Below are 23,074 nucleotides of genomic sequence, written 5' to 3' on the forward strand. Positions count from 1 at the left end.
CTTTTAATGTATTGTTGAATTTAGTTTGCTAATAATTTGTAGAGGATTTATACATCTGTGTTCATCAGGGACGTTTGTCTGCAATTTTCTTTTTTGTGGTGTCTTTGTCTGATTTTTGTATCAGGATAGTGCTGGCCTCGTAAAATGAGTTTGGCAGCATTTTTCCTTCTTCAATTTTTTGGAATAATTTGTGAAGTATAAACATTAATTCTTTAAATGTTTGGTAGAATTCTCTTGTGAAGCCATCTCATCCTGGACGAGATGTTTTTTGAGTTTTTAAATTCTTGATTCCATTTCATTACTTGTAATCAGTCTATTCAGGTTTTCTATTTCATCGTGATTCAGTAAAAATGGCCCTGGCCAGCACCTCCAGTCCCAGGGAGACTCCCAGCAGTTTCTCGCCTATTTGGCAGATGCTGTAGGATTAGTAAATGGATTTCCTTCACATAGTCTGCTGCCCTTTAAGCCACTGTTTTTTCACTGTGCCCAGGGTGGGCCAGTCTGCACAAGGGCCCTCAGTGATATCCCTCCCTCCTGCAGTTCACTCATCAGGGGTGAGGTTACTGCTGTTATCATGTCTCCATAGCTCTTACCCTCCTCTATGTGGTCCCTCCCTCCTTCGTTGTGCAGATGTTCCATCCGTCCTCATTTCTTTTTCAGAAGGAATTTCTCTATATGTAGGTGTATATTCAGTGTGTCTATAGGAGGAGGTGAGTTCAGGGTCTTCCTACAATAGCATCTTGGACCTCATCAGAGCCTGAAACATCTTGTGGCCAGAAAGTAAAAAAGTTCCCCAAGAAATGATGGGGGACTATCAAAAGGACACAGGAACCAACTTGAAGGGGTTTCTAATGTCCCACGCTGGTTCCATTTAAGCAACAAAGCAATGGGAGTATTCGATTATAACCCACAAAATAAAATATATATCTATGAGTCCATACTGATATAAATAAATAATTGAACTAATAAGTGGGGTAGAAGGAACAGCTCTTTTCATCATAGAGTACTAATTAATAAATGTAGAAGAATAAGAAAGTTGGAAATCAACATTATCATGCACCACAGTAATAACTGATGCATTCAAGAACCAGAGATGGATGACAATGTTAATGAGTAAAAGTTTGATGTAAAAGAGGATAGTGCATAATCTCCAACTATATCCCCACAGATTTTATTATTTTTAAGTGGAAAAATAACAACTTTATAGTGGCAAAACCTGAAACACCACTTTACTAGTAGCATGTGATCAGAGTTAACAGTACCAGTAATAAAACATCAACATCACTTATCCAAATATGATGCAGAGAAGGGCTTCACTTCTCTGGCATTCTTGTCAAAAATCCATAACCACATTTTATTGAGAAATCATTAGATAAAAGCAAATCGAGAGGTATTCTGCAAAATAATTGGCCTGGGCTTGTCAAGAGTATCAAGGTCATGAAAGACAGAGAAAGCTAGAAGATCTGCCACAGAATAAAGAAGACGACAGCTAAATGCAGTGGGGGATCCTATGTTGGCCACTTGACCAGAAAAAGGACATTAGTGGGAAAATTAGCAAAATTTAAATAAGATCTGTAGATTACTTAATAGTATTATATCAATGTGACTTCTGATTTCAGTTTCATACTGTGGTTACCTAGCTGGGTGAAGGATATAACGGAACTCTGTATATTGTTTCGACTTTTAGGCAGGTCTGATATTTCAAAATTAAAAGTATTTTGCGTGGTTCTAACCAGTTTGGCTCAGTGGATAGAGTGTTGGCCTGTGGACTCAGGGGTCCCAGGTTCGATTCCGGTCAAGGGCATATACCTTGGTTGCGGGCATATATCCAGTAGGGAGTGTGCCGGAGGCAGCTGATCGATGTTTCTCTCTCATCGATATTTCTAATTCTCTATCCCGCTCCCTTCCAGTCTGTAAAAAATCAATTAAATATATTTTTTAAAAGACTTTAAAATGGTTATGGCAGGCAAAAAAAATGTTTTAAAAAAAGTATTTTGCATGCTTTTTTTTTTAGAGGAAGAAGACTTGGAATGGATGGCTTCTAAGGTCTCTTCCATCTAACCTTATTGTTCTATGATACAGTGTTCTATGACGCAAATCAAGAGTGGCAGATTCAAGTACTTTTCTACTGTCTAGTAAGAAATATATTGAGACAGGTGAAAACAGGATCAGATTCTAAACTGCCAGTTCCCTTCAGTGGGGTGCGTCCTGGTTAGCTACTGTTGTGCCCAGTACTATAATGAATAAGGTGGCCCTGGCCTCCAGGATGATCACAGTCTAGTGACGCTTGAAAATGGTGTGGTCTTCTGTTCAATCACTTCGATTACTAAGGTCTCTCTTCCTTGACATTTTAAAATAATGAAGTTGGATAGAATGATATAGAAATTGATAAGTCTTGGAAACCACTTGGGGGCTCTTACTTTATTTTTCAATCTGAGTATATGATGAGATCATGATAAACATTAAAGAAGATAAGCAATCTAGGGAGCCTTTGAAATTAAACACTTTGTCTATGCGGGACCAATAAGACATTCACATTAAGGTTACCACCAGATAATTGAATATTTCATTGTAGGCTAGTATGATGATGCATGCATTTGAGAATAAAGGGTAATGTAATTCATACATTTGCTAGATAATTGTACTGAAGTAACCTTACACTTTTTTAATGTCATTATGACAGATTACTGACTAATCAATTGATATTTCTATTTAGCAGATCTTTACTGTTGAGAAGTCTTAACTGTGTTCCAGGAAGTGTAACACAGTTAAGTCAGGAAGTTATGACTTAAGTTCTAAACTCCATTAATAAAGATGATTTTTAATTCTTATTTATTCGGGGGCTTGTTTCTTTTTTAAAAATATTTTTTTTATTTATTTCAGAGAGGAAGAAAGAGTTAGAGAGATAGAAACATCAATGATGAGAGAGAATCATTGATTGGCTGCCTCCTGCACACCCGCTCCCCTCAGGGGATTGAGCCGCAACCTGGGCATGTGCCCTGACCGGGAATCGAACCATGACCTCCTGGCTCATAGGTCAATGCTCAACCACTGAGCCATGCCGGTCGGATTCTATTTTTTTTATTTTGTTTAGTTTTCCTTTAGTCTAAGTGAAATATAGCTTTAAATCAAGAAAACTATGTAACTGAAATGGAAGTCTTAGTGCCACAATATATTTTACGAAAAAAAATTAAGAAATTGATTTTCACCATCATAATTTTGATAAAAGTCTTAGCCCTAACACTTTGGTGGGTGTGATGTCTTCTGTGTATCTTATTTCTGCAGTAGGAACATACAGTGTATGTGAAGTTTCAAGTCTCCACAGAATTGAAAAGTCAATGTGGTTACTGTACTTTGAAAAGTGTATACTGTCAGCCCAAGGTGTTTTTTAATCTTTCATCTCTTTTAAGGATCAAATATTATTAGAAAAATAAGCCATGGGCATTACAAATGTGGTCTGGTGAAATTCAATATTCACAATGACAATTCAGAATATGAGCTCCTTGGGGGAAAGTTAACCCACCACTCTAACTTTGCATTCAAATATCTTAAAGTATGCCATTGGTTTTATGAAAAGGTTTTGATCTACACTTCTAGTGTAAGTTCAAAAGAAAACCTACATTTTAAAGTGTATTCCTTTTCTGGGTATATTTACTTTGAACTATAGCATATAGTTTTCCTCATAAATCTAACCTGCCACTATCTGTTTTTAAGACTCTGTAAACTTCAAGTGGTTATGATGTGTGAAGTTTGGATTAAACTAAAATTTTTAGAAAACACATGTTATATATTTTGATTGTTTTGATTTTAACATGAGCCAGTCAAAAACTTGAGTGTCTAGCAGAGTAATATACTTTACTCTTACTGTAAGAAATCACAGAAAATTGCCCTTTCTCATCATGTTAACAATAGACAAATGAAGCAGCTGTTCTTATTCTTAATGTAGTTGTTTGAAAAACTAGCACAATTTAATGAAAATGTCTCTACTCATAAAACTTAAAATGCTCACACATGGAAAAAGTCATAATGTTTTGGCAAATATTGCTTTGTTAGGAATGTGAATGAGGTATACCTGCTTCGTAACTAGAATTCTGTATAAATGGCATAAAACTGTGAGGGAAAGCCAACTGAAAGAGGACAAAGGATGAATTAATGCTCTAAAAACTACAAATTCTTGCCCAAACTTACTTTTTTACTAGGAAAAATTATTTCTCATATCCCTCTCCATTTCTTTGTATTTTTCAGGTGTAATTCTTGGGTCATCATTTCTGCTCAGCGTAAATGATTTTCTCCTTAAAACAAGTCTCAGAGAAAAAAGCCGGATTCTGATAGGACCATGTTGTGCAGCTGCCGATGTGGAAGCTAGGTGGTGTAAACACAGTGGCAACCCAGGCCCAGAACAGTCTATACCCAAAATATCCATAGATTTGAGTGGGGGTCTTCTACAGGTATGTGGGCATTTTCTATATTTTCCCCATTAGTTTTTAGCGAGCCTTTATTCATTTTTTGAACTCTCACTACATTTTTAATCTTGGCCCAGCCGATGTGGCTCATTGGTTGAGTGTCAACCTATGAACCAGGAAGTCACAGTTAGATTCCCAGGCTGGGCACATGCCTGGGTTGTGGGCTCAATCCCCAGTGGGGGCGTGCAGGAGACAGCCTATCAATGATTCTCTCTCATCATTGATGTTTCTATCTCTCTCCCTCTCCCTTCCTCAAATCAATATAATTTCTTTTTAATTTTAAACATTGATGTGGTGAGAAAGGTATTATCAATTCATATGCCATACAATTTACCTAATTAAAGTGCATAATTCACTGATTTTTTAGTATATTCACAAAGTTTTGTGATCATCACTGCAATCCATTTTAGAACATTTTCATACACACACTCCAACACCCTGTGCTCATTAGCTTTTGCTCCCCATTATTCTTTAATCCCCTCTCTAGGTTTATACAACCATTAACCAATTTTTTTTTTTCTGTTTGATTTGACTCTTCTGGACATTTCATGTAAATATATGGTACCTTGTGAGTGGCTTCTTTCACTTAGCATTTTCTTTCATTTAGTGTTTTCAAGGTTCATCCGTTTTTTAGTAGGTGCCAGTATTTCATTCTTTTTTATGGCTAAATTAGTCCACTGTTTGTATGTGTCATATTTTATTTATTCAGTTATATCAATTTACGGACATTTGTGTACAAGTTTTTGTGTAGACATGGTTTCATTTCTCTTGGATACATGACTAGGAGCAGAATTGCTAGGTCATGAATAACTTTTTCCTAATGTGTACACTTTTCTAATTACAATAAACATGTGGTATTGTGTTGTGTTATCAAGAACATTAATTGTATTACCATTTTTTCAAGGCTGCAAAGTAACTCCACATTAAAAACAAAAAGAGCAGGGGCCAAATTTATGGTGATGGAAGATGATTTGACTTTGGGTGATGGGCACATAATGCAATATACAGATCATGTCTCATAGAAATGTACACTTTAAACATAGATGATCTTATTAACCGATGTCACCCCAATAATTTTAATAAAAAAACAATGAGCAAAACCAAGGTAGATCATCTCTATATTACAAAGATAACTGTCTCTTCACAATTTAAAGGTTGGAGCAGTGTTCGATTTGACTTTTCGCTTATCTCTATCTTTTCAGATCCAAAAATAATATTGATGAGAACCTAGATCAGCGGTTCTCAACCTGTGGGTCGAGACCCCCTTGGGGGTCGAACGACCCTTTCACAGGGGTCGCCTAAGACCATCGGAAAATACATACATAATTATATATTGCTTTTGTGATTAATCACTATGCTTTAATTATGTTCAATTTGTAACAATGAAATTGGGGGTCACCACAACATGCGGAACTCTATTAAAGGGTCGTGGCATTAGGAAGGTTGAGAACCACTGACCTAGATAGATTTAGTATCAATAGATTTAGTATCATATCTCTTACCTTCATTTCTGAGATACCTTAATTCCAGAGAGCAGAACCCAAACCCAGGATTTAAACTTAGCTACAAGGTACAGGGTTAATTTTTTCTACCTCTCTATATATATTTGTGTGTGTGTGTGTGTGTGTGTGTGTTATGGTTTTCTTAGAATTAATAGTTGTGCTGCCTTTATCCAATATATTCATAGACATATAATATTAGTGACATTTTGAATCCACAATTATTATTACCCACTAGTCAGACTTCTGTTATAGATTAATATTCTTCACATGTAGAAAAAGGGACCTTGATCCTCTCTATCATAAGAAACACTAATATCTTTGTTCTGAAACTCTACTATAGCTCCTGACCAGTTGGTTTGTGCTGTGGAATACTGTGTATGGGCACATTCTCACTAAACACAGAAGTTGGGAGGCTTTTGAGTAGTTCAGATTCATTTAGCATCTTCCATCTCTCTTTCTCTTAAAAATAAAAATGCAAGGAAAAGAACCCTATAACCAATATGTGTTTTTTAATCTCATGACAAAATTTAGGAAGCTATTCTACAAGATTATTATTTTTATTTTAACATTTTGGCTTAGAAGATCTTCATTGCCTTTTCTTAGATTACAATAGGTGTTCTTTTCCCTCTTAGCTAAGTTAATAAACATTACCTCACATTAACATAATTTCATCATTAATTTAGCATTTAAAATTGATTATTATTCACATAATATATGATGTAATTGATTTTGTTGTTTTTATATATTTACTCAAGCAATAGAATTACATCCTATAGGTCCAATTACTTAGAAATTATAGTTTACTTATTGTCAGTAATTACATTAAATGTAATTGCAGTCTTGCATTAATTCAGATATGATTGTGCCTAATTATTTTCATGAAATGTTTATATTTTAAAGCCACTAAAATTTTTCATCTGGTTTTAAAGGTTTTCTGGGGTCAAGAACATTTGAATTGTTTAGTTCTTCTACATGAGTTACTCAATGGATACCTTAATGAGGAGAGAAATGTTGAAGTTTCTGAAGCGGTGCCACATGTGCCACCTCCTGTGGAAAAGAACCAGACATTTAAAAGTGAACAAAGTTCCGATGACCTGCGGACGGGTCTTTTTCAGTATATAAGAGATGCCGGTAAGTAGTAACAGCTTCAGGGTGTGTGTGTGTGTGTGTGTGTGTATGTGTGTGTGTGTGTATGCGCATGTGTGTGCAGGTTTAGCTGCACATTTACTAAGAGGTAACAGAATAAGATCACTTGAAAAAGTACATTAATACCTGAAGTACAAAAAATAGTAAGTTACCATTTGATATATCTTAAGGGTAAATTCTTGATTTGTTCCCATCTCAAACCCATAAAATTGACTACCCAGCTTCTTTATAATTTTACTTTTATCCTCATAATTTTTTCTTGCTGTCATACACCAAAATGTTTCCCTTCAGAAATATACAGTTAATTATACTTCCATTTAACAGAACCTTTGAAAATGCCTGGTGTCTATGAAGTCTTGTTTTACAACGAAACCGAAGATAGCCCGGGAATGATGCTATGGAGATATCCAGAACCCAGGGTGCTCACCCTCGTGCGGATAACTCCTGTGCCCTTCAACACCACAGAGGATCCGGATATTAGCACAGCAGACCTTGGTGATATGCTGCAGGTAAGTAATGACTATCCATTTTAAAATAAAACTCTGTGGGAAAGTGCTGATTCAATACTAAGACAAATGTTTGGAGCATACCTATTTTTTCTAACAATAGTATATGAGAGAAATGCACACATATGTACACACAAAGAATATTTTAAAATAAGGGACTGATGTGATTCAGATTCATAGTACATGGCAATTTTGAGAGTTCTCAATTCTACTCTTAGTCCTATAGTAGGTAGATTACATAGTCTCTAAGACAAATAGGTGTCATTCAGTTCACCACATGTTTTTTTTAGTACCTATCATGTGCTCGCAACTCTTCAGCATTTCTAGAACTGCTCTCTAAAATAAAGTATGTCCACATAAAGCCAGAATGGATGAATAAGTTTTCATTTCATTTCCAGAACTGAAGATGGTCTTGGGGCTTGAGTAGGCTAACAGGAAAACTAACCAGTGATCATAAGCCTTATGATTTTTATGAGAGTTTGTTACTTACCACTTCCCTGAGTTTAATGTAAATGTCATTGTGGATATCACTCTATTATCATTCTGCTTACTAATATCCTATGAATCTTAATTTCTCCTAAATTTTTTTTCTCTTAGTCTTCTACCTATTACTAGATCACACACCATCCACTCAAAGCCCAGGAATCATTCCCAATTGCCCTCCCTAACCCCCTGCCTCTAATTCATCAACAAGTCCTATTACTCTGCCTCCAAAATACGTCCCCGTTCCATCTATTTCTCTACTGAAACACCTTACGTCCAAGCGACTGTCTTCTGTTCCCAACTACAGTAGCTTTCCCTGCTGCAGGGGCTTCCTGTGGGTCTCTCTGATTCCATGCTTGACTTCCTAGGATGCATTTTCCAAATGGCAGCTAACATGATCTTTCAAAATGTACATCAGGTCACACCACTTCCCTAACTTGTAGCATTATGCTGACTTCCTCTGACACTTAGAATAAAATTCCCCTCTGCCATGGCTACAAGGACCGATGATCTGTGCCCTTCCCACCTCTCTGGCTGCAGGCCTGCCCGTCTCCCATTGTTCCTGTGCTCCTGGCACAGGGAGCATGCCAATACAGAGTCCTTTCTCTCATTCTGCTCCCTTCTTTGTCACTCAGGTACCAGCTCAAAGGTCATATCCCAACGAGTTGACTTTATTCTGGATTATATAACCTTGTTTTACTTTCTTCATAGCTCTTTTTGCTATACAGAATTATCCTGTGCATTTGCTTATTGACTTGCTTATGGTCTTTCCATCTCTGCTGTTAGAAAACAAGCTTCTTTTATGCCTTGATCACTTATCTCCATCCTCTGGCACATAGGGATATTCACCAGTTTTATAATGATTGCTCTATATTTAATAAATAAAGATAATATAAATCAGAGCAGTTCAAAATTCATATTAGCATAGGTATTATTATATTATTTAATTCCTTTTAAAATTCCTGATTATAATACATGTGGTCAGACGTTCACTTCTGAATTGATAACCATGATGTGTTATCATTTTGTCAAGTGAACTAGAGAGTACAGAACTATCCAATTTGCCAGATGTCGACAGTCTGTACTTTGATTCTTTTTTTCATTATGCTGAGACCTTTTAAGTAACTCTCCTTTGATTTTTAAATCTTCATATTTGTTTTCCCTCCCATCAATGTCATATTCATGATTGTCTTCTGTGCCAGTATTCTTGGATAATTTTTGCTATTAAAATAGCAATATCTTTGAACCCTACTATCTTATTAGACATCCCTAAATGCAGAACATCTGTGGTATTTTCAATCAAAATGAAAATACTCATGTATCAAAGTTTCAGCATCATGTAAGGTCTTTCTAACTGATTTTGGGGATCAGATTTATAGCTAAATGTTAATATATTTATGAACATAAATGTGATAACTATTAGTGATAGTATTATTCCAGGTGTAGAAAATGGGGCAGCTAAGATGGTAAATACATTCACTAATGATATGTACTTCACCTTCTCACTGTCATTGGAGAGGGAGGGAGGAGCACATAGGGGTTAAGAGAATGAACTATAGCCAGAATGCTGGATTCGTATTATTGATTCTGCCACTAGCAAACCATGTCACCTTAGACAAGTAACTTAATCTCTCAGCCTCAGTTTCTTTGTTTTGCCTTTTTTTATCAATAAAATGAGGCTGTTAATACTGTGATGATTATAGGCATTAATATTTGTAAAATACCTGGAACAATGCCTGGCACAGAGCAAATGCTATGTAAGTATGAAGATTATCTCCACGCTACGATGACTGTTCTCAGAACTCTTCTCATGAAGCAGAAGCACAGGCTAGACCCAAAAGTGGGGGGCTGATGACTCTGCAGGCCCTCTGGGGTAGGCCAGGAGATGGCGACAGTTCCAGAAGCCTAGACAGTGGACCTGGCCGGTTTCCACAAGCAAAGCAAAGCGTTGGTATTACAGAGGTCCTGCCACATTCCATATCTTGTTAGGGAGGCAGGAACTGAGATGTGAGCAGAGTTCAAAGACAGGGGTGCTAGCCTAAGAGCAAGACACGGTTGCACCGACTGTAAATAGAAAGGGAGAGCTTGATCCAGTGGTGGGAAGGAGCACCTGGAATTGGCAGCTGGGCTGGTGGAGCAGCGCAGGTAGGCAGCAGTTGCCATGCTGCTCAGGTCCTGGTCCAACCCTGGAATAGCAGGTCCTCGAATAACCTTGTTTCGTTATAACATTGATGTGATGCTGTCGGACCTTACCTCTTGTTCATGTCAACTAGCCTGTGGGAAAATTGGTTTCATTATACATTGTTTTGGTGCAGCTCTAAGAACCCACCAATGATGTTAAGTGAGAACTTACTATATATCCCAGACCTGGAGCAGAATATGTGGAAATAACTCTCAGGGTTGCTATCTTAGAACCATACAAACTATTTCGTGTCCTTGGAATGTCTGTTCAGAATAGAAAATATATTGCATGAATCACAAGTTTGATTCATGATGACAGTTTCTCCTTGAGTACTTCCCTGGGCTCCTGGGGACTCCAAGGCAGGTAAGGCAGCATCCACTCATAAGAAGCTCTCAGTGTAGCAGGGAAGTTTCCCTGGTCACTTGGGGCAGAGGAATCTCCCTGATTTCAACTTCCAAGGAGAAACTCTCTGTCATCAGAGTCATTCTCGTGTGACATGTGATTCTCTCTAGGTCTGTACCAGAGGCACACCTACAATATTGAGCTGCCGAGCCTGCATTGAGGGAGCTTATAAAAAGGCCCTTTATCAGAGTGGTATCATGCAGATGATGTGGACATTAAAGTCCCATTGCCGAGTCCTGCTCCCCTCCCCTTTTTATTTCATTAACTCAGTGACCTTAGTAATCTCTTGGAGCCTTAATTTCCTCAACTGAACCCCCGGAGTTAATGTTATTTATTTTTCAGAGTTGTCATGAGAATTAAGTGAAATATTATAGTTAAAACACACGCATGCGTTACTCATAGTGAGTTCCCTAGACTCCCCCTTCACAAGCGAATGCCTGGAGCACTAAAAGAGCCCCGTAATGGAATTCCAGCCTTCAATCTCTTTCCCTTCCAACGGTCCTACATGTTCTCAAAGTGCAGGGGGGATGTATCCCTTCCCTGAGAATAGCCTTCAGGCATTCTTTCACCCTACGAGGCTGACCTTGATACCCGTCTGCAGTCCCCTCCCCCTCCCACCCAGCATGCCTTTCACTCCCTTACACACCATCTGTGCTGTAGTCCAGCTGGCCTGTCAGCACCCCCAAACCAGCCTGTGACACTCCACTTCCCTCTCTTCATTCGAATCTCCCCTTTTCTGCTGAAATCCTAGCCCCACCTCCAAACAGCCCACGTGCCATCTGTTTCATGAAGCCTTTCCTGGGCACCATCTGCAAACATGTACCCCTTCCTCTAAAGTCCAAAACCCTTCATGGCACCTGTTACGCTGTTGCTCGCCCTGTTCCTCACATTTTAACTACGTGTCCATGTCATGTCTCCCTCCTAGACTGTAGGTTTCCACAGGAAATGATCAGATCTCATTTGTCATTGTGTCCTTTAGAGTATCCACTGCCGTGGAGATGCTCAGTAAATACATTGAATGGATGAACGTCGTGTTCCTGTTTTATATTATTCAAAAGTATTACATTGTTTGTCATTGTCTTATGGGGGATATTGAGTGAGTTCTGGTTTTACAAACGGAATTATGTCAGGATGCATCGTGTTATGCTTCAGTGGTATTATCTACCATAAACACACAGTCTCTTGTTATTACATTACACAGGCTCTTGGTGAGATCATTGAATGTCCTGCCAAGCCCACTGCCCCCTAGACAGAGGCTAGTTCTTAATTTCAAAGATAAGTTCATCTCCTTGTCTTTTAGTCCTAAAAACAATTGAGTTTGGATAACTTTTTCCTACAGGACCATTTAGTTCATGGAAAACTAGCCCTTATAGAGTTCACTTTTACAGAATGCTTCTACTTGCCTGTTTACACATCTTTCTGTGATTGGTAACGGGATGTATAGATAGGCTCCCATATGACTTTATGGAAATTATTTTGCAATTGTAGTGAAAAATATGGAAAACATGTCTATAATGTTAAATCAAACTAATCACAGGTTCTGATAAAGACCCTGAAATTATTAAAGTTCGCAGAAAACAACAGGATCTTATTTTGTGATCAGTTTGTAATTTTGTCATGTTAAACTTTAAGTGTTAGTAGTATATTTAGGATCTGCAAGGTAGAGTTATGCCGAATGTTTTGTGGTTTAGATGAGCTTAAGAATAAGGAATGTCTGGCACCGTATCTGGTGGGTACTAAGTTTTGCTCTCTTCTCATCCCATTGTGTACTCTGCCTACTAAGGATTCCATTCTGGAAGCACCCAGGTTCCCAGATTGTACAATTTCATCCAGCCTCTGTAGTAGGATTGGAAACGGATATTTCCTTCTCACCCAGCTCCGTCATGGTGCTTGTTCTTATTCTCTGAATACTGTATTATTCTTGTTTTCTTATTTATTTGCATTTGTCTGTTGCACTAAATTTTTAGATATCTTCATTTGGTATGTGACAATCGGCCAAACTAAATATCATCTTTCCCCCAAGGACCGTAGGAGTATAAAGCTGCAGCATTACAATTCAAGACAAACATTAAGTGGATGGGGGTCGCTGAAGCAATTTAAACAGATGGGGAACAAAATTAAAGAAGGAAAACGGAGGATGAGTTTGGCAGTGATAATATACTTTATGGATTAAAAAGAAAGATGTAAGAGCTAATGTCAGGAATTTCTCTAGTAAACATTTCTACATTGATGTCCTATACCAGTGATGGCGAACCTTTTGAGCTCGGTGTATCAGCATTTTGAAAAACCCTAACTTAACTCTGGTGCCGTGTCACATATAGAAATTTTTTGATATTTGCAACCATAGTAAAACAAAGACTTATATTTTTGATATTTATTTTAACAAAGAAAAATCAACCAAAAAAATGAGTTCGCTTGTCACCTCTGACACGTGTGTCATAGGTTCGCCATCACTGGCATAGACCAGTACATTTATACAGGAAGAATCGTGTAATTCTGACATCTGAAGAGTACATGGAATTAATGGGGGGCAGTGGGAGAGAATAAATTTGTTACTAGAGCTATATGATTTCATAGGACTTTCTCAGTTAAAAAGGCATTCTTGCCCTGGCTGGTATGTTCAGTGGTTAGAGTTTCAGCCTGTGCTCAGAAGGGTCTCAGGTTTGATTCCCAGTCAAGGGCCCATACCTGGGTTGAGGGTTCAATCCCTGGCCCTGGTCAGGGCACGTGTTGGAGGCAACCAATTAATGTGTCTCTCTCACATAGATGATTCTCTCTCTCTGTCTCCCCTGCCTCCCCCATTTTCTCTCTCTCTCTCTCTCTCTCTCTCTCTCTCTCTCTCTCTCTCTCTCTCTCTCTCTCTCTCTCTCTCTCTCTCTCTCTCTCTCTCTCTCTCTCTCTCTCTCTCTCTCTCTCTCCCCCTCCCTCCCTCCCTTCCATTCTGTCTAAAAATCAATGGGAAAAATATCCTCGGATGAGATTAACAAACAAAATAAATGCACTCTTAAGCTTCAAAATTTGGTGCAGAATTCTTATATGAAAACATCATGACTAGAGTCCTTAAAGGATATTTTCACAAGGATAACAAGAAGGAAAAAAGACAAAGGCAAGCTGTATCATTTGTTTGTTTCTGGTGGAAGAGAACAGGAGCCAAAGAAATCAAGGCACTTGTTCCCAATTCACTTTGGTTTATTTGGTTCATAAGTTAGGGAAATTAGTTTTTTATACTAATATGATTACAAAAATCATATTGGAAGAATAATGAACAAAAAATATTGTATACTTAGAAACCAAGGAGAATCTAAATGGTTGAGAACTGTGTTATTTTTGCTCTGATGTGTTGTGGTCATCTTGGTGTATTATACCTAGTGCTGTGCTAGGTGCTCTGCATACATAACCTCATTAAATCTTATTTGATTCTGTGATGTGGGCATTATCTCCATTATATAAGTGGGGAAACTGAGGCCAGGTGAAATTAACTGGTCTTTTACCATAAAATGTAAAGTGGGGGAGCCAGAATTTTATCCCAGGTCTTTCTGAGACTCCAAATCCCATGCTCTTCATCCTATGTGTACAACATTGGGATAATAATATTGTAGATGACATGTTGGGTGATGATAAGCTGCTTTGTTGAGAAATGTGAAAAGAAGGAAAATAAAATTATTATTTTACTTCAAACTGTTAAATCATAAAACAACAAATCAGACAAAAGATATACAAAATAACCTTAAATAGAAGGACTCCCAGACACACAAGATGGGTTGGGGAGATCTCAAGAAAGAGTATTTCCTTCAGAAAGGAGAGCTGGTCAGCTCTAGAAGCCTAGGAGGTTCAAGGAATTATTCACTGGCAAAAGCCCTCCTGGCAACATCCAAACAATTGGTACCCAAGTGTCTGTGTGGTTTACCTGTCAGCTAAATCCCATTTATGGAGATGAATATAGCAGCTGTCCAATCTCCGTGTCTAATATTCAGATCATCCAACCACCCAAACAACCTTCTCATAGTTTGGCTCCCAACACAGTCTGTCTCTATAGGAAGAACCATACACTGCTCTGACCAGCATCGGTCTCCAGGCTCCTTGGCAGTTACACACCTTATGGTAAATGAATAACTTGGCATCTGGTTTATATATCAGTCTCCTGTGAACTTTGTTGCATGAGTCAGCATTCCTAAATCCAGTCAGTGCTAGGACACCATGAAAATTTTCTGAGACTGCAAGGTCAGTGGCCAGATCTTGAATTATGGTGAATCCATCATGCTAAGTACTCTCTTATGGTACCTGCCTTCCCAGCATGCTGGTCTTTCCCGGGTGACATCGTTATTGTGTCTTGTGTCACAAGCCTTTCCAAGCAAACGTGTGCTCTCACTGCACAAGAGTTGTGAGGGGCAGAGATAATGCAGGTAAAGCACCGAGCACAGTGCTTTCCACAGTTAAAGGCTTTATTATTATTATTATTATTATTATTATTATTATTATTACACTCGATAAATGGTAGCTGCTATCATGACTATTGTCATCATCGTCATCCTAGCAATCGGTTAAAAAACCTGGGTCCTATTGTATGAGACCAAGGAAGCCCTGTTTCTGAGAAAGTTTTGTGTTTCTAGGCTGTTAATGGCAATAACTGTCCGAATGCTGCCTCTGCAGTGACTGATGGCCTGCTCTCACTGACTGAGAGCAGCTACTGTAAGACAGCACTTTCCCGTGGCTACAGGGTCAGGTGCTTCCCAGGTGGTACGTCAGCTACAGTCCTCTAGGTTGCAGGTAGCAGAAACCCAGAAACCCCACTGGCACTAAAGCTGGCTTAGCAAAACAGGGTCTCCCCACTGTATCTGAGGACACCAAGGGCAAAATGCTGCTGGGCCTCTGGAAAGACGGGGCCAGGACTGGAAGAGAGGAGCCCAGGGGAATATTTGCTCCCTTCACTTTCTCTGCTCTTTGCCCATATTTGCTTTTTTCTTCCTTTTTAACAGGCTAGCTGCCCCCGCCCAGCTTCTAGGCCACCTGGTAGTCTCCCCACAGCTCCCAGAGGTCCAAGTTCAACCTCCAGTCCAGTTCCACTTCCCTGGTTGAACTGGTTTTGTCAGGAGCTTGGCCCATTCAACTACGGCCATGGGTGTGGAGTCACACCAGCACGGCTGTGAATCCATTGTGACCTGACAGCTACCTCCAGGGATCCACTCTATATCATCTCTCTCTTACTGCACCTGTGGCCACACTCAGGGTCAGTACTGGCCTCACTCTGAGTGTTTCTGTCCAGCCTGACTGGCTCTGAGGCCGCACGGTGTGCTCAGCTCTATGGGAGCCTCTTGTAGATGGGCTGTGGTTAGAGAATCGCCCCAGCACAGAGTCTCTAGAAAGACTGCCTCACTGAAAAGTTGACTCATTCTTGCTATGGTTTTCTCAGCCTTTCCCTTTGCAGATTCTGGCAAAGCTGTTTCTCTCTGCACATCAAAGGCCATCTGCATCTGGAGAAAAGCCTCACATCACTTTTTAAATCTTCTCATCGTCCTCCCCCGCAGCCTCCCAACATATAGATTAGGCAAGCTTCACGTGTGTTTCACTGACACACATGAGATATTTTCTTGTCCCCAAGATGCTTAAGTGATACCTTGTCTTGATCCGTGCTTCCTTCCTAACATAGGACGGTGTGGCTCACAGGCAGCTGCACAGGTTCTGGATCCTCCCCCAGCTCTAACGATGTGTGAGAACTTTACATAGAAAATACTTGCTATTTTTGAAATTGAGTTTACAATGTGTGATGCTTAATGTCTGTAGCTTAGTGGTGATTTAATTGTGTTTGGTATTCTAGTAACATTTTATCTTGCACACGTATCCACAGACTGAACTAAAGCTTCATTAAACCTTATAGTTGTATGGATTTGAATCTAGTTATTAATTACACGGAAAAATGTTCCAAGTCAGACAGTAATACTCGATATGACCCAATAAATTAAAAACTAGACTTTTGTGCTTTAAACCTGGCTTTACGAGCTTCCTGTGCGCTAGAGCACATGGGCCTGGTAGGCCAGGTTATGTTAGCTCTGGTGACGCTGCAGGCGAGAACCCAGAGATACTCGCAATCTAACGTGATCTGCCTCTTTTATGCAGCTTACAAAGAATAAAGGGACGCGTTCTTGGGTGTTTCTTTCCAGCTGTGTTGGGCGGATCACTTATAGCTGCACATATGTTCACAGAATCCTGAACTTTGTTTTATAAGCGCCTCCTGCCCATTGGCAGCTGTACTGACGTGTCCAGAAGGCTTAGCTCCCATACATCATTTTAGGGGGGGACTCAAAGGCAGAGAGGAGATTCATTCTTGTTGAAATGCAGAAAAGACAAAGAAGTCTTGGGGGCTTTGGGGAAGTAAGAGGCAGAGCCAGACTCTTAGGAAATAAAGGGAAGTTGTGTGCACCCAGTGGACACAGTAATGAATAGTTTTGAATTATGGGTAACAGTACTGGGCCCACTACTAAGAGTTTTGCATCCAGAAGTCATTGCCTTCTCTTTTGACAGTGAGGGGGAACCTAAAATAGAGTGTTCCCTGAACCCACTTTCAATCATCCTGTCTTCACAATGTTGTGAAATATGACAGGGGGTCTGGGAAGATATTAAAAGAGCTCCACCTGAGATAACTCAGTAAATACAGATAAAAGGGCCTGGGCCAGGGCCATGAGAGACACGGAAGTGGATGGGGCTCTGGTTCTGATCTCAAGGCAAATGGTCTTTTGGAAGGGATAACAAGTACACAGATCAAGGCAATACAAACTGTGAAGTTCCATAGCAGACACACGAGAATGTGCCTCTTCAAACAAGGGTTTCGTCGGACTGGAAATATCAGGAAGAGGGATCATGGAGGAGATGGTAATTCAGAGGGCCCTTGAAGGCTGAGTAGGATTCCATCAGATAAAATAGGGGCAGGGGGAAACAGTTGAAAAAATAATCAGTATGAGCAAATTTCAGAATTGAGTAGAAGACAGAATGTTCATATGGGGAGTGGCAGATAATCTGGCTTGACTGGCACACATTGTCAAATAAGAGGTAAGTGGAGGAGTGATGGCTGCAGACATGCCTTTGTAGTGTATGTCCATTTCAAAGAGGGAAAGAAGCAAACACCAAATTTATTGAGCACCTACTATGTACCAGGCATTAAACTGGTTCTTTTATAAGTCATGGTTTTTCTATCCTCACTATAAATCTGTGTGAAACCCATCGTTTAGTCTGTGCTACAGTGAGAAATCCTTCCCCAGTGCATTGGTGAATGGTCTGCTGAAGCAGGACTCCCAGTGAAAACTTAAAAAGCAAATGAGACTTCTGATTGATAAATAAATAAATAAATAAATAAATAAATAAATAAATAAATAAAGTAGTTTAAAATGCTAGCATTCCCTGCCCTTAAAAAAAAATGAGAGGTGGGGAAGGAATCTGTCAATAAGACATGCTTTTAAAGTAAATGGAAAACATTTGCAAACTGGAAGAATACTGAAGTCATTTCTGTCCTGTCACTTTATTTGGTGGTAGAAATTTTATTAGCCTATTTCTCTTTTCCAATTAAATACTCTTGCATTAAAAGGGGTGGGGGGCACTTCTCTCTGGAAACGAAGAACTATGCTTAACCGTCAGTGTTTGATGTTTGCTGCTCTGCATTAAAAAAGTTTGGGGATAAAAGAAAGAAAGGACAGTAAATATGAATTGATGGTCTATAATAATCTGTTTATGAATTACTCTCCCTCAAATAGCAAAGCTATTCCCCCCAGAAATAGAAATATTTCCCCCATTAGAGTCACAGTAAATGCCATTATTCATGAAGTATAAGTTAATTCTTAAAAGCATGAGAAAAGGAAGACAGAGAGGCCATATAGCCCAACTGTTAAGAGCATAGAATCTGGATCTCGTCACTTATAAATTAGGCCTAATAATAGTTCATACCTCTTTGAGTTGTTGGGTGAAATAACCGATTGCTATATGTGAGAAGAGGAACAATGTCCAGCGCATAGTTGGTGCTTTGTGTTAGCAGTTCTTACTTTCCTCGAAGGGCTTACCTTCTCCAGGTGCCAGTTTGCCTCTTGTTCTGCCCTTGATTCTGAATGTTGGAGAGAAACTGAGCTTTAATTACAAGCCACAAATCTTTACCCATCGTTTTCATAAAGGCGCATGGGTCTAAAAGTTCACTTATGTCCTATATTTTCAAGCATGCATGACTGCCAATTTTTAAATTCCACTCCTAGTTAGAAAAAAAGTCAAACTTGAGAACCTTACGTGCTTTATAGCAACACCTTCATATGCTACATCAAAGTCAACGTTACAAATCTTGGTTCTCTCATGCTATTAGCATTTTTTGCAGCTTTATTGAAATAAAATTCACATACCACAGGTTCACTCATTTAAAGGGTGCAATTGAATGGTTCTTTGCGTATTCACATAGTTGCGCGGTCGTCACCACAGTCAATTTCAGAACATTTTTATCATCTCAGAAAGAAACCTACTGTGCTTTAGCTGTCACCCGCCAGTCCCCCACTCCCCACCCCTACACAACCACTAATTTATTTTGTGTCTCTATACTTACCTATTCTGGACATTTCATATGAATGGGACCATATAATTTGTAGTCTTGTGACTGGCTTCTTTCATTAAGCATAATGTTTTCACAATTCACCCATGTTGTATCATGGATCGGTATTTTATTCCTTTTTGTTGCCAAATAATATTTCATTGCATGGATATACTATATTTCACTTACCAGTCATAGGTTATTGGACATTTGGGTGTTAGCGTTTTTTGAATTCTGATTGCTGTAGCTAGGACTTTTGGAACTATATTAAATAAGAATGGTGAAAACAGATATACTTGTCTTGTTCTCAAGCTTAAAGGAAATGCTTTTAGGTTTTGCCCATTTAGTATAATGTTGGCTGTGGGGTTATATATGGCCTTTATTGTATTAATATAAATTTCTTCTTTTCCCACTTTCTGAGAGTTTTTATCATCAGTAGGTGTTGGGTTTTATAAAATGCTTTTTCTGCATCTATTGATCTGATCATGTGATTTTTATCCTTCATTTTGTCTATGTGGTGTGTCATGTTTATTGATTTGTGGATATTGTACCAACTTTGTATCCCTGCAATAAATCCCACTTGATCATGGTGTATGATTTTTTTAATGTATTGTTTAATCTGGTTTGCAAGTATTTTGTTGAGGATTTTGGCATCTATGTTCATCAGGGATAATTGGCCTGTAATTCTCTTTCTTTGTAGTGTCTTTATCTGGTTTTCAGAATTAGGATAATACTGGCCTCATAAAATGAACTTGGGAGTCTTCTCTTGATTTTTTTTTGGAATAGTTTGAGAAGGATATGCATTAGTTCTTTGAATGTTTGGTAAAATTCTCCTGTGAAGCCATCTGGTCCAGGACTTTTGTTTTTGGGTTTGTTTGTTTTTTATTACTGCTTCAGTTTCACTAGTTGCAATATGTCTATTCAGATTTCCTGTTCTTCCTGATTGCATTTTGGAAGATTGTATACTTTTAGGAAATTTACCCATTTCTTCCAGATTGTCCAATTTGTGGTCATATAGTTGTTCTTAATATTTTCTTAGAATCCTCTGTATTTCTTTATTTGGGTCCTCTTTTTTTCTCGATGAGTCTGGTTAAAGGTTTGTCAATCTTGTTTATCTTTTCAAAGAACCAGTTCCTGGTTTCATTGATCTGTTATATGGTATTTTTAGACTCTATTTCATTTATTTCTGCTCTGATCTTTATTATTTCCTTCCTTCTCACTTTGGGCTTTGTTTGTTCATTTTCAAGTTCCTTTAAGTGTAAAGTTTGTTTATTTGAGATTTTTCTTGCTTCTTGAGGTAGGCCTGTGATGCTATGAATTTCCCTCTGAGAATTGCTTTTGCTTTGTCCCATGAATTTTGGGTTGTTGTGTTCTCGTTTTCATTTGTTTCAAGGTATCTTTTGATTTTTTTTTCTTGACCCATTCATTGTTTAGTGACCTAATTAGCTTTCAAATGTGTGTTTTTCAGTTTTTTTCTTATAATTGATTTCTAATTTCATACCATTATGGTCAAAGGAGCCGCTTGATATGATTTCAGTCATAAATTTATTGAGATTTGTTTTGTGTCCTAATATGTGGTCTGTCCTAGAAAATGTTTCATGTGCACTTGAGAAGAATGTATATTCTACTGCTTTGAGGTGAAATGCTCTGAAGATATCAATTAAACCCATTTGACTTAGTGTGTGATTTACGGCCGCTGTTTCCTTGTTGATTTTCTGTCTGGAAAATCTATCCATTGATGTCCATGGAGTGTTAAAATCCCCTACTATGACTGAATTACTGTCAGTTTCTCCCTTTATGTCCATGAAGATTTGCTTTACATATTTAGGTGCTCCTGTGTTGGGTGCATAAATGTTTACGAGGTTTATATTCTCTTATTTATTGTTCCCTTTGTTATTATGTAGTGTTCTTTGTCTCTTACTATAGGCTTTGTTTTAAAGTACATTTTGTCAGATGTTTTCTTTATATATTCATCTATCAGTAGACACTTAGGTTGTTTCCATATCTTGGCTATTGTAAATAATGCTGCTGTGAATATGGAGGTGCATATATCTTTTCAAGTTAGAGTTTTCATTTTCTTTGGATAAATGCCCAGAAGTGGAATTGCAGGATCATATGGTACTTCTATTTTTAATTTTTTTTAGGAACTTCCATACTTTTTGAATGAACTAATTTACATTCCCACCAACAGTACACAAGAGCCGTCATTTTTCCACGTTCTCGCCAACACTTGTCATTTCTTGTCTTTTTGATGCTAGCCATTCTAACAGATATGAGGTGATATATCCTTATGGTTTTGATTTGCATTTCCGTGATGATTAGTGAAGTTGAATATCTCATGTACCTGTTGGCCATCATGTCTTCTTTGGGAAAATTTCTATTCAGATATTCTGACCTTTTGTTTGTTTATATTAAGTTGTATGAGTTCTTTATATCTTTTGGATATTGTCCCCTTATCAGATATATGATTAGCCAATATTTTTTCCATGATGGCACCTTTTTTAGCTTTCTTTTTTCTTTTCTTTCTTTTTTTCTTTTTTTTTATTGATGCAGTATAAATTTGGCCTTTTCTAAGTTTTGTGCATGATTTCATCAAAGTTATTTCTGTTATATGAGTTCTATCTCCTAAAATGATTTTTGAACTGATTTTGAAGGAAGCTTCAAGCACAAATTTTAAATTTTCTTGATTGATATGCTTTTTACATTATTTCTCAGAAAGACTTTTATCATTTTATGAATTTTAGTTTGAGGGGGAGGGGGAATTTGATGATTCTCCTTGGGGGGAAAAAATGTTTCTGTCATAAAAAATCTGAAATATACCAAAGTAGAGAGACCAATATAATAAACTCTACATGTCTCTTACACATCTTTAGTAATTATCAATAGCCTGTTGTCCTTGTTACATCTATTTTCCTGCTCACTTTTTGTTGGTGCTATTATTGTTTTTCTGGAATATTTTAAAAGAAATCCCAGGTATTATGTTGTTTCACCATAAATACTTCAGTAATCATTGCTAACAGGTAAATATCTTTAAACATAACTTCAGTATCTGTTATAGTCAATGAAATTAATAATAATTCCTTAATGTCATATAATAGTCTATATTTACTTCTCCCATATTGTCTCAGAAATGTTTTTTCCGAGTTGGTTTGTTTGAATCAGGGTCCCACTGAGATCCACACATTACATTTGACTGATATGGCTCTTATGTCTCTTTTAATCTATAACAGTTCCATCTCTCTTTTTTCTCCCCCGTCATTTATTTGTTGCAGAGATGGGATCATTTGACCTATAGAATTTCCTACCTTCTGTACTTTGACTCATTTGACCTTATAATATTACCTAACATTTTACTCTATCCTCCCTATTTTCTGTAATAGTTATTATAGAAGCTTGATTAGATTTGAGTTGCTAGGAGGGGGCGGGGGGGAGGTTTGGGGGAAGAATACTTCCTAAGTGTCACAGTTATCTTCCTACTTTATCACAACACAGGGCACATGATGTCAGCTGATTTCACTTTGGGCAGTGTTAAAATTGATCAGGTGGTGTCGGTCTGATCCATCACTTTGTAGTCCCCATCAGTCTTTTACATGCTGGTTTTAACATCCATCGATGTTTACGATAGTTTGTTATCAATTTCCCCAACCCACAGAAATAAATTCAGTGACTCATTTTTCACTAAGAGAGAAGAGGCAGCTTTTAAAATGCTAGCATTCCCTGCCCTTAAAAAAAAAATGAGAGGTGGGGAAGGAATCTGTCAATAAGACATGCTTTTAAAGTAAATGGAAAACATTTGCAAACTGGAAGAATACTGAAGTCATTTCTGTCCTGTCACT

The 23,074-nt window shown here is 38.1% G+C and overlaps 1 protein-coding gene across 4 annotated transcripts in view; it reads left to right on the plus strand.

Moving 5' to 3' along the window:
- The window catches only part of VPS13B (vacuolar protein sorting 13 homolog B (yeast)), a 631,834-nt gene that overhangs the window by 479,811 nt on the left and 128,949 nt on the right, over positions 1 to 23,074 (plus strand). For 2 of the 4 annotated variants that reach the window (XM_005879267.2, XM_005879266.2), the window contains exons 36-38: positions 4,246 to 4,448; positions 6,895 to 7,096; positions 7,436 to 7,620. In XM_005879267.2, the coding sequence (XP_005879329.1) occupies positions 4,246 to 4,448; positions 6,895 to 7,096; positions 7,436 to 7,620 (590 nt within the window). Of the gene's footprint in view, positions 1 to 4,245; positions 4,453 to 6,894; positions 7,097 to 7,435; positions 7,621 to 17,031; positions 17,042 to 23,074 lie in introns of those variants that run through there. The other 2 variants (XM_014550205.1, XM_014550207.1) reach the window with 2 other exon arrangements.

The sequence above is a fragment of the Myotis brandtii genome, unplaced genomic scaffold (assembly GCF_000412655.1).
Source record: "Myotis brandtii unplaced genomic scaffold, ASM41265v1 scaffold59, whole genome shotgun sequence".
NCBI classification, from domain to species: Eukaryota; Metazoa; Chordata; class Mammalia; order Chiroptera; family Vespertilionidae; genus Myotis; species Myotis brandtii.